This window comes from Euprymna scolopes, chromosome 19 (assembly GCF_053919585.1).
Source record: "Euprymna scolopes isolate OS-2025 chromosome 19, ASM5391958v1, whole genome shotgun sequence".
Classification (NCBI taxonomy): domain Eukaryota; kingdom Metazoa; phylum Mollusca; class Cephalopoda; order Sepiida; family Sepiolidae; genus Euprymna; species Euprymna scolopes.
Window position 1 is genome coordinate 78,342,093 of NC_136500.1, and position 12,670 is coordinate 78,354,762.

Genomic DNA, 12,670 nt, shown 5'->3' on the forward strand with positions numbered 1-12,670 from the left:
TCTCAAAAATTACTTTCGGATCCTCACTTTCACATCGGAGGCAGTTAGGGGCCATCACCATGGCCAGGTTATTCACATCCATTTTGGTCACAGCAGCATTTTCAGGGGCAGCAAATACCTAAAAAAAAAAAAAAAAAAATGAAAACAAACAGAATATGTAATCCATATACAACAATATTTAAGAGTGACTAGACTCTCTGGAAGCATCTTGTGTGAGTCAAGCCCACCTACAGAAAGAATCATAACTAAGAACTGTGTGTATGTGATCCAATGTAAATGTGGAAAACTATACAAAGATGAAACATGCTGTCCATTAAAAGTAAGTTTAGAAGAACACCAAAAAGGCATAATATGTGGAGAGATTAAAAAGTCGGGTATGATTGATCACATATGGATGGGAAAAGGAAACCATCTGCTCTTATGGGACAAAGTAAAAATTTTAGACAGAAGAATGATGGAGAGTAAAATGAGTTCAAGAAGCAGCACATATGTCTGGTAACTATCAACTTAGTAGATCTAGTATAGAATTTAACACAATATGGGAACCGTTAATTATAAATAATACATAATAAATATATATAGTAATAAGTACATGTTGCAATATTTTTGATTCATAATAGGAGTATGGTCCCCCCGCAGTTGGAAGATTCTATTTATAAATGATGCTGCTAGGAACTGACAAATCAAATTAATTCACGTTCTACTACCAACCAATCAGAAACCAGAATTGCTCCATAAAAATGAAACCTTTTCTTTAGCAAACTTGCATATGTTTTCTTTGTGTCAACACGGGAAGAATCTTTTGCTCTGTGGCTACAAAAATTATAAAATCAGGAACCTGAACAAAAGAACTGTCTACTGAGAACCAGTCACCTCCAGGACTTGTATAGAACAACTAACCATTGGAAACTGTTCTGAAACTAAACATGGCTTCTAACTCAAGAAAATATATATATATATATATATATATATATATATATATATATATATATATATATATATGTTGCAATAAATCTAATATATAAAATGCTGTCTGTCTGTCTCCATATTTTCAAAATCTATCTCTTTCGAAACTAAAAGTAGCAGAGCAGCGCTAGGGGCCTCAAATGATTGGATTTTTTATGGACCGTTCTTTTATGGGTCTTTAGCCTATTAAAATAGTTTTTAAGGGATCAAAAAGGGGTCAAAATTGAAAATAATCGTTATACATTTTATACATTCATCTGAGTTTATTTATAATCAGTTCATATGCATGTCACGTTGGTACAGTGGTAACATTACCAGCTTTGAATGCTACAGTTTTGCTTTCAGTTTCGATTTTAGCTGATGGCACCCAAATACTTTTTTTTTTTTTTTTACTTTTGAAATCATGACTATAACATATACAAAATCTAGACAAATTAAAATATCATATTTAAGTGTATTTTATGACCAGGCAAAGCCCCCCCCCCACCTCCCAGTATAATAAGTAGTAAGATTCTATATCTAGAAAACAATAGATTTAAGGATCCTAAAATTCATACTAGAATTGTAGTGTAGTCGATAGAGTAAAATTGGCAAAATTTAGTTGTAAAAATTACACTTTTCTGGAGGTTGAAGGTTCAATCCTCAGTGCAGGCGCCACTCAGAATACAATTACAGATTCCTTAGGACTTCTATCTAGTCATAGCTGATGGGATGTGGATTAAATAAAGGGTTCTGTTCGAAACCTCTGACAAAGATTCTCAAGTTCAAAAAAGAAGAAGGTATTCCTGTTTGGATCAAAATCCATTACATGATTCTGATTCTAGAATGTGTCTTAAAACAAAATTAAAATTCAGGGAATCTTGCTTAATTCGTATATAATGACTCTGAATCAGATTCAATGCACATCTGAAATATTTGGATTTTCAAATGGGAGATTGCACCCATATCATGCCCCTAAAAACCCTTTAAAAAATTTTCAAAATTTGTAGAATATTTAATAATTGATGTCTAAAACATTTTGTTCACATTTTATAAAAATTTGAATGTCTGAATTTTCACAAAGAGCTCACATCCTCCCCATTGCATAAAAGTAAATATATCCCATATTACAACCCTTTACGCCTAGCAGATGTGTCCCAAAATTTATAATAATCACTTAATTAGTCTAAGAGTGAATCCTGCACATAAAAAAAATATATATATATATATATATATATATATATATATATATATATGGCTCCTTCAGTCTTTGACAGACTATGGATACCCACGAAGGGGTGCCTACGCGTGAAATTTTTGTGGCAGGATGTGTGCAATCTCCAACCACACCTCTCCTGAGTCGACATTGTTAAATACCAGTGGCAAGTGTAGTACAGGACGACTTGGAAACAAATGCTGAGATAAGCGGAGAGCATATACAGTGCTTAGAATTCCCAAATGGTCACTCATCTGGTACTAACCAGGCTCAATGTTGCTTAACTTTGGTGATCTGACGAGAACCAGTGTGTCTACGCGACTATATATGTTTGCGTGTTTGTGTGTGTGTGTATATATATATATATATATATATAGCATGTATTTAGGTGTAGCAATGTTTTCATTAAGACAAGTGTTATTAAATGTAATAAAAAAAAAAGAAGGTAATTACCTGTAAAAATCTAATTAAATAAGACAGTACTAGTCGATTAATCTCTGGTAATCTATTAACAACAGCTACAGCAGCCTCGGAGCTGTCGTAATTTAAGATACAGTCGTCGTAGTGAGCTGCTGGTATGAGAGGTTCGTAGAGCTCTCTGTACCAAAGCTTCAGTAATGACGCAGGGACATGTGGGTCTGGGCAGTCAGTTGGAGGAATCCACTGGTCACACCGGATCTTTAAGGCATTCACTTCATCAATATCACCAGGAACTCTGCAAACAGAATAAAAAATTAAGAAATTGATAGAGATGAACGGATTTTCTTTAAGAAACGTTATATATCAAGTGATACATGCTATTGAAATTATTATGGAGTCGTTTGCTAAGTACCCTACGATTGGATGCAAAATAACCAATTACAGGCTACGTTTTTAGAATTTTCATGGAACCCAACGTGAGCAGTTTTCAAAGTTCATTCCTGTTTTGATCCAAAGCAAGTTCACCTGCTGCTATCTCCGTCTTCAAAACAGCAGAACACATACGAAGATAAAATCAGCAACTCTAAGACAAACGACAAGGTTCCCTATTTCTACAACCTAGTCAAAAACGAACTTGGAGAACAGGAAATATAAGAACAATTAAAAGGATGTATCTTCAGAGATAAGTTTCGCAAACACCAGCTATTTGCAAGACATTTTTCTCTCTTTCTTTCCTCTCTTTTCCTTCTTCAAAATACAAATTTTTTTTGTTTTTTTTTATTACACTTTCATCTGTGTTGTGTTCCTTTCTTCTTGCCAGCGTCACAATATGTTACCAGATGTAATTGAAAAATCCCAATAATACAGAACAAGTACTACTTGGCAATAACATACTGGCAATAACATACTCTCAAAATTTGATTTGCTAGATGAATAAGATTAATTGGTATGATTGTGGTGGTGATCTTATTATCATCATTTGTTTTTTGTATGCCTCTTTAGGCATATCTCTCGTTTTAAATATTTTCTTACTTCAATCATTAAAAACATAATTGCACAAAACATTTCCTGTATATCAAAGGAATAAATAAATAAAATAAAGAAAAATCTGTATGATGTACGTACTCATAATGAAAAAAAAAAAAAAGCATACACCAAAAACCACAAAAACTGTTCAAGTATCTCTATTTTTAAATAAGAAAATCAAATTATTGTGGCAAAACGAACAGTGATGATATTGCAACACCCTCTTGAAAACAATGCGAATAAAGTCAAATAATTCAAACTTGCTAGATTTTAGAAAGTCATTCCTAACATGAGGATATTGGAGAAACTAAAATCCACTTAAAAATGATTTTTAAGTTATAAAAATAAAACTACTTGATTAATTTACATGATTTTTGGAATATGTTATTTTCTTTCCATCATGGCTATGTGCATCATACAGATTTTTCTTTAATATTGTTTGTTAATATACAGGAAATTATGAACACGAAATCATTTATAGTATTAAAACAATATTAATATACAGCTCAAATTACTGGTTAAATATTTCATTCAATATTTTCGAAAATGCCACTGCTTAGCTTTACCATTATTAATATAATTTTCTTGGAATGTGCTCAAGATATATATATATATATATATATATATATATATATATATATATCTTTGGTTTGGTATATTTATTTCCAAGACAAATAGTTTTTATGCACATAAAAATATTTAATAATAAAAATAAATATGTCCCATAAAAAAAGTAAGAGCGATTCATTCATAGATATATATGCATGTATGACTAACAAGAAGAGCTTATAACTCCTTAAAAAACACTAAGGTAGTGGAAAAAATAAAAATAACAGTGTTTCGAAATTGTTGATATCGCTGAAAAACGCCAACAACAAATCTTTATATATATTATTTGATTATAAAGAAATATATACTTTTAATGCATATTTTAAATAAATTCTTTTTTGTAATTGCCACAATTAATTAAGCTCAATAAAAATGAATTTCCACTTTCAGAGCATATATATATCGGAAGTAAACACAGACATTTACATCATGCCCATGTTATTTTATTAGTAGTATAATTTAGTATAATTCGTCTTACACGTGTTTTGTTGAATGGTGGAAATGTTTGGTGAATTTTCACCATTCAACGAAACACGTGTAAGACGAATTATACTAATACTAAAATAACATGAGCATGATGTAAATGCATCTTTGGTTTGGTATCTTTACTTCCAATATATATATATATATATATATATATATATATATATATATATATATATATATATATATATATATATATATGTATGTATATTTGTTTAACATAAGCATTTATATGTTGCAACACATTCATGAGTACGTTTCAGCCAGCCAGTTACAAGTAACTAGAGACCTCTTCAGGTGATATTACTTATACAAAAGTAGAGCCTAGTATAAACAATATTGCCTGAAGAGGTCTCTAGTTACTTGTAACTGGCTGCCTGAACATGCTCATGAATGTGTTGCGACATATAAATGCTTATGTTAAACAAATAAAAAAGTATATCTTGCCCTACTTTGGTATTGAGCACTCTTACGTTAACCTCATTAAAACTTCATTAGTTTCGTCACCTTTGGAAAATATTAACCTAGAATAATTATATATATATATATCCACACACACACACACACACAATGATTGCTACTTCTTGACAGAAATTTGCCATCTCTTAAGTGTTATTGCGTCTGTGTGCACGTAGATGACTCATTAATCCAGCTTTAGTCCTACATGAAAGTTCACAAATGTAGCATAAATACTTTCCTTCTTGTAAATGTGATCGCATGATAATATTGTGAATCCTCGTATGCCGTGTCAGGCCACTTTTAGATTTGCAGATTAGGCCACACATATGACAGCTTAGCGTTGCTATGTGTGCTATAAAAGCCTCCTCATAAGACTGTCGTTCCTGTCTTTGATTGTGTTATTTCAGATGATTAACAAAACGAGATTTTGACAAAAAGTATCTGCCACATACAATGCACTTCAGTTCTTGTTGCAATTTCTCTGACATTATATTATCATCCTGCTTTCTTAAAACATGTTTTAAGACAGCAAGATCTACACGCTGCTCTCCAAAAATCTTATAACTTTCTCTGATGTTTTTCTCCACAGTGATCGATCATTCGCTTGTGCTTCCCAGTTATGCACATCCATTTCAAGTATTTTCAAGTTTCTTTTCAGAGAATCCTTAAACCGCTTTCTATCTCACCATAAAACTGTTGTTTAGGAAGTCTTTTGTCCTCCATCCCAACCATGTGTCCAGTCCAGTGCATCTAATTTTGATGATTTTCCTGTATATACATATATATACACATGCATGATAGGTATATTTATAAAATGATTATATATCATGCATATATACATATACATGATATATATATATATATATATATATATATATATACAGTGATGATCATATTTATTGGCACGGTAAAATAAAAGTTAAATTTTGTCTAATAAATTCTAAAAAAGGGATTAAATTAAAGAAAATAACAAAGTATATTATGTATTTTTAACTGGCCTTTCCGATGCAGCAATCGGATTTTAGAAAAAATAAATAACAAAGGAACAACAAACATAATTGCAAAAAACCCTTGTTCAAAATTATTGGCACGGCTTTGTTTTTCTTTTAGTATCAGTATAGTATCAATCAATTTCCGGTTTACGTGCTTTCTGAACTTTTTTATAGCCATATTATGCTTGTTTAACGCTAATTCAGTGAATAATTTTTTTCAGATAATTTTTAGATAGCGATTTATTTAAATTATTATAAGTGACTAAATTATAATTTTCAATCGCCATGGTTAAAACTAAGGAACACAGCGAAGACGTCAGGAAGCTTGTTGTAGCATGCCATACCAATGGGGAGGGCTATGATAAGATTTCAAAGAAGCTAAACCTTCCCAAATCCACTGTTAGAGCCATAATAAACAAGTTCAAATCGCAAGGCCACGTTATGAGGGTAGAGGGAGAAAAAGGATTCTTTCCCCAAGAGATGAACGGAAAATTGTTCGACAAGTAAAACAAAACCCAAGGATCTCTGTTGGGGAGATTGTTGATGAACAGAGCACCTCTGGAGTGAATGTATCTCGACATACAGTTGGTAGAGTTTTGAAGAGAGCTGGTTTAAAAGCATGTCGTCCGAGAAAGACTCCCTTATTGAAGCCTATGCACCTGAAAGCAAGGCTAGCCTTTGCAAAACGTCATATTGATAAAGATGTTGCATTCTGGAAACGTGTTCTATGGACTGACGAAACGAAAATAGAGTTATTTGGCCATAATAAAGTGTCTTATATTTACAGAAAATCTGGCAAAGCTTTCCTGCCTAAGAACACCATACCCACAGTGAAGCACGGTGGAGGCAGTTTGATGTTTTGGGGATCCTTTGCTGCCTCTGGACCAGGGCGACTTGTTAAGGTCACAGGTAGCATAAAAAAGGAAGATTATGTTAAAATATTGAATGAAAACCTGAAAGACTCTGCTAAAGAGCTCTCACTTGGTCGTCGTTGGTGGTTCATGCAAGATAATGACCCAAAGCATTCGGCTAAACTGACTAAGAAATGGCTTGAGGACAATCATATTAATGTTTTGGAGTGGCCATCACAAAGCCCAGACCTTAATCCAATTGAAAATTTATGGAGAACATTAAAATTGAGGGTAATGCAAAGGAAGCCTAAGAATCTTATTCAATTGGAGGATTATTGTCAGGAAGAGTGGGCTAAAATTACTACTGAAGAGTGCAACAACTTGGTTGTAAACTATGAAAAGCGACTGAGGAAGGTAATCAAGGCCAAAGGCTATACAATTGATTATTAAATAAATCGTGCCAATAATTTTGAACAAGGGTTTTTTGCAATTATGTTTGTTGTTCCTTTGTTATTTATTTTTTCTAAAATCCGATTGCTGCATCGGAAAGGCCAGTTAAAAATACATAATATACTTTGTTATTTTCTTTAATTTAATCCTTTTTTTAGAATTTATTAGACAAAATTTAACTTTTATTTTACCGTGCCAATAAATATGATCATCACTGTATATATGATTTCCGCATATATACATATATACACACACACTCATACATATATACACACACACTCATACATATATACACACACACATATATATATATGATTATTATTATTACTACTACGATTATTTTACATTCTTAGTCACCTATTCTGGGCCCAAAATATATCTTACCTAAATATCCCTTCAGTTTGAGCACCATTGAGTCGAAGCACCTCTTCAGATAAGGTGGTCTGTATCCATGGCAGTCTTCTCTCGGGAAACCTATCTTTTTGCATCAACATCACATCCACCAGCACACTACCAAACATTGATGGGTAAAATATGGATTTCTGTGGAAAAAAAACAAAAAAACGGAAATTGTAAATATATAAATCTGATTTAGTTTAAATTTCATTTCAATAAAATTAATAGTAACATTTATTTTCAACCATAGCTTTGTTTTCCATATGTACAAGAAAGGTAAATGGTACTTGTTTACATTGATGATCTTTTTAACCAATGCATTTCAGGTGAAAACATTATTTACTTGTATCATGGCAAAATTAGTATAAATTCTAAATATTACCAAAAATGATGTAGTAGATGTGCTAGATGTATTTTTGACAAAAAAAATCATCCACAATTACATTCTGACAAATTTGGTTTAAAAATAGTGAACCCTCAATTCAATTCAACCAAGGGAGATAATTTGATAAATTCTATATTTTACTTGTAATTATTTTTCTACTAGATTTTTTTTTATAATTTTTGGAATTTATATTAATTTCAACATGAAATGTAAGTATGTAATAATGTTTTCACCTAAAGTGCATTGGTTTAAAAGATCATCAATGTAGATAAGTACTGGGGGAGTATTAGCCAAGAAAACCACTTCAAATATGATTTACTATAAGTGAACCTCAAAAATTGTTTTTTTGGTCCCCTGACAAAAGGATGGTGGACCTGTAAATTCACCCTTGTTTGTTCGTCTGTCTGCACTTTTCTCAATAACTACGCCTTGGCATTTTAAAAAGTTTTGCACAAACATTAAACATGATATGAGTAAAAAAGTAACAGAACGGATTTTCCAAGAAAACTCCACTTGACCCCCTGGGGATGCCTTTTGGGTTAAAATGGCTAAAATTGATACTTTTGTGCTTATTAAAAAAAATTGATGCCTTGGATTTTTATAAAAGTTTCTGAAAATCTGTAACTGATTGATTTCTATATAATTTTGTTTGTCGATACTTCGCAATAACTCTTGGGTGTGCCACAGTGGTTCTTTTAGGACTAATAAAAACACTCCATTTTTGGGACTATTTTACCATATTTGTCCAAAATTTTCTGTGTATGTCTATTTAGCAATTTTGCATGGTGCTGAACTCAAATTTAAATATGTTAAGGCCTTGGGGACTTTTAGGGCTAAATGGGGGGGGGGGAGGATGATGGATTTAGTCATTTCTTTTTTTCATGGTGCAGAACTCAAATTTACATATGTTAAGGCCTAAAACTGTACCGTGTGTTCATTTTCACCAGGATTTGACGTCCCCTGGGGACTTTTTGGGGCTAAATGGGGGTAGGAGGCAAATGCTAAACTTAGTCATTTTTTTTTAAGCGCTGTTCGCTGTGCACTCATGGGGGGGATCATGTATGCTTCACTTGTTAATTAAATTTTCTCCTTGTTTTCCTGAGTTTCAGAAAGAGGACTTCCCCCTATTGAAAAGTTAGCCGCTCCCTCTTCCTTTATAATTTAAAAAAACAAACAAACAAACAAACAAACAAAAAAAATATCGACTAGGATTAAATATAAAAAATATCAAAGTCAATTGGAAATACAATTTTCATTTTTTAAAACATGTTATAAAGATTTACCTTTAATTAAAAAAAGCTATTAATGTCAAATAAACAGCAAATAGACTCGCTCTACTTTTTATATAATATAATATAAAAATAGGCACACTGCATATTATTATAACTGTTAATAAATGCTAATTTTTCAGTCATCAAGATGCTTTAGTGAGAAAAGAAGCAATTACTTATCCTCATGGTTTTTTTTTTTTCAGAGGTATTAGATGGAAATTAAGTACGTTTATTTAGTAGATAAAAAAAAAGAAGATGAATCTAAAACACTGACTAAATTATAAAATTATGCTTTAAATTAAATATAGATGCAACATCAATTTTTATAGCACCCTTGATTCCAAAGCCAGATTATCCATTTTGTTGGACTATCCAATTTCACCTTATAGGAGAACAAGGGAAAATGATGCTGGTTGCTAAGAATACCAGTGAGTTATTCCCCTTTAGGCAGAAGACCCAGATTACTGGAGAACAAAGACTAAGAGTTCACCATGTTGGACAGACTTCCATGTTGTCTATAATATAAAGAAACTCTGTCCCAGGGTTTTACCCTACCATATATCGTAGAGACTACCAAAAGTGTTCTTTTATGTTGTGTTCTAAGTCAACTTTATGCTTGTCAATATGTAAATAAATATATATATTGTACTTGGTTGAATTTTCTCTATTTTGTGTGTCCCATAGTATTGAGTTCAGTAGATTCTTTTTTCCCTTACAGGTAAAGGTAACACAAATAAATATTAATAACGGTGACCCCAAGATTAGGATGCACAGTTTTAAAAATAAAATGTCTAAGTTTCTTTGTTGGGGCAATTAATCAGAATCAGAAAAATCGGAACATTTTGGGGTATCAGAATCAGAATAACTAGGTGCCAATTTTCTAATGCCAAAAATGATTCTTTGAATTGTTTTTTGTTTATTTAAAACAAAATTGTCCATTGTTGATGTTAATGATAAAATTATAAATATTTATTCATTTTAAACATAAATAAAAGTTAAATCTCTAAATCCCTCATTACAAGTGTATTTTTACATTTGCAAATTATATATATATAAAGGTTTTTAAAGTGATTTTAAAATAAAAAAAATATATAGCTAAATATTTAGACAAAGAATCGGAATCAGTAATTGTATTGGAATCGTCCCATCACTAATTAATGCATCAACACACACACACAAATTATAAATCCACCACGTTTCCTAAAACACTTGCAATTTGTCGAAAATTAAGCAAGCAGTAAATGGGATTCGGTTTTGCTTTTGGTGGAAATAGACTGGGTTTATATTTAACACCTTTTTCATATAAAACTAGGCAAACTACATATAATTGTTAATGAATGCTAGTTTTTTCAGCTGCTTTAGTCATAAAGGAAATAATTAGCTACTAATGTTTTTTTTCCAAAAGTCTTCGATAGAATTAAGTACACTAAATAAAAGTAGATAAAAAAAAAACGTATTTCAAAACAAAAACTAAAATCATAAAAATTATGCTTTAAATTAAATATCGATACAACATCAATTTTTATGCCACCCTTGATTTGCTTGAAGCCATAACTAGGATTAGTTTTGTTTATTTGACGAATATTTAGATGACATTTTTACAAAAAGAAGAAAGAGACTATTTATAACTTCAAGATAAGAGACTATCACCAACGGGTGCAGAATTAAACAAGTAAAAATTGAGGTTACACTACACAAAGTGCCATCTTTTACTCCACTAGTAAACTGACTAATAGATGTAGCATTAACAACTTTCTTTTTTATGGAATAAAAGAGGTACCAATTGGTGTTGCACCTGTAATACTTTTTTTGGTACTTCTTTACTATTCACCACAACTAAAATTTGCATTTCAAATAAAAATACCTCATGTCCTTACGTGTCATGCTAAAATGAGTATCCTCACTAAAAATTGGAAAAATGTTCACGTAGAAGATTGCCTAAAACTTTATATTAAAGATAAATATCGGTCTTATTGTATTCTTTTGATCCGCCATTGAGAACAGCAAAAGTACTGAAGTTGCTATACAGCAGGGGAGATAACTCACTTTCATTTAAGTTGTTAAAAACTAAAGCCATAACTAGGATTATTCATTTTATTTATTTCAAGATAAAGAGAAACTATCACCAGCAGGTGCAACGTAAGCAAACAAAAATTGATGGAACCCGACACACAGTAAAGTACTATGATGGATGGCAGTGGGGTTTATGAAGATTACCCCTCCACCAACGATTAAAAAGTTGTCAAACTATCTGGTTGTCAGAAAATCGTTGTTGAATCTGTATTTCATTTTAATCAAAGTTTTTAAAATAAGTGAAGTGACAAAATGTTTATCAAGAAATATGAAAAAGCAGATTTAAAAAAAAAAAAAAAAAATCACAAAAAAAAAAAAAAAATCATCCAAAAATAGATCACAGAAAAAGAAAAGAAAAAAAAAAACTACTTGTACAAACCTTTGATTGCTCAATTTCTTCAATTGCCGGTTTTCGTACCCCTTTCTTGGCGCCAGTCTGTAGAGCTCTTTCTAAACGTCGCTGACAATGACTAGCGAAATGACTCACAGGCACCTGAAGACAAGTTGGATAAGAATTAAAATTACAGGCCAGAGTCGCATTATTAAGAAGGTGTAGGTGGGTTAGGGTTTTTGGTAGTGATCGTGCAGGATGAGAAATAGGAAGAAATGGGGAGATTTAAATCAGAAATCTATCTAACCAGACCAAATTCAGTGTGGTGGCCGCAATAAGAAACGAGTGAAGAAGAACAGATACACAAACATGTTAATCAAAAATGAAAATTTATTTTTTGTAAAGAGAAAAAAAAAAAGATACTGTAAATAAATTAAAAAGGACAACAAAAAAAAACAATAAAAAATATTCTTCTTCAAATATGTACACACATTATCACTTTCTAACTATAAACCCTAATCCTAACCCCTAATCCATTTTAATCTAATTGTCTGATCACTAAAGATGAAATGCAAAAATTAATTGAAATTTAACTTAAGGGATAAAAATTCTGACTTTATGCATCTTAAAATTAATTTTTTCCCAAATCGAATTCTGTTATACTTTCAACTTAAGTATAATAAAAACAAACAAACAAAAAAAAAAACTTTGCAACTTTTTTTTTTTATTATTTAGATTATTTTTATTATTTAGATTATCCAGT

The 12,670-nt window shown here is 31.4% G+C and overlaps 1 protein-coding gene across 28 annotated transcripts in view; it reads right to left on the minus strand.

Annotated features, from left to right (window-relative positions):
- LOC145239774 (rho GTPase-activating protein 39-like) overlaps window positions 1-12,670 on the minus strand; it is a 1,121,368-nt gene that overhangs the window by 27,530 nt on the left and 1,081,168 nt on the right. For all 28 annotated transcript variants that reach the window (XM_080103220.1, XM_080103221.1, XM_080103223.1 and 25 more), the window contains 4 exons: window positions 11,956-12,069; window positions 7,836-7,993; window positions 2,615-2,876; window positions 1-118 (listed from right to left, as the gene is read on the minus strand). The exon at window positions 1-118 is cut by the window's left edge and continues 27,530 nt beyond it. In XM_080103220.1, coding sequence (XP_079959346.1) covers window positions 1-118; window positions 2,615-2,876; window positions 7,836-7,993; window positions 11,956-12,069 — 652 coding nt within the window. The remainder of the gene's footprint in view (window positions 119-2,614; window positions 2,877-7,835; window positions 7,994-11,955; window positions 12,070-12,670) is intronic.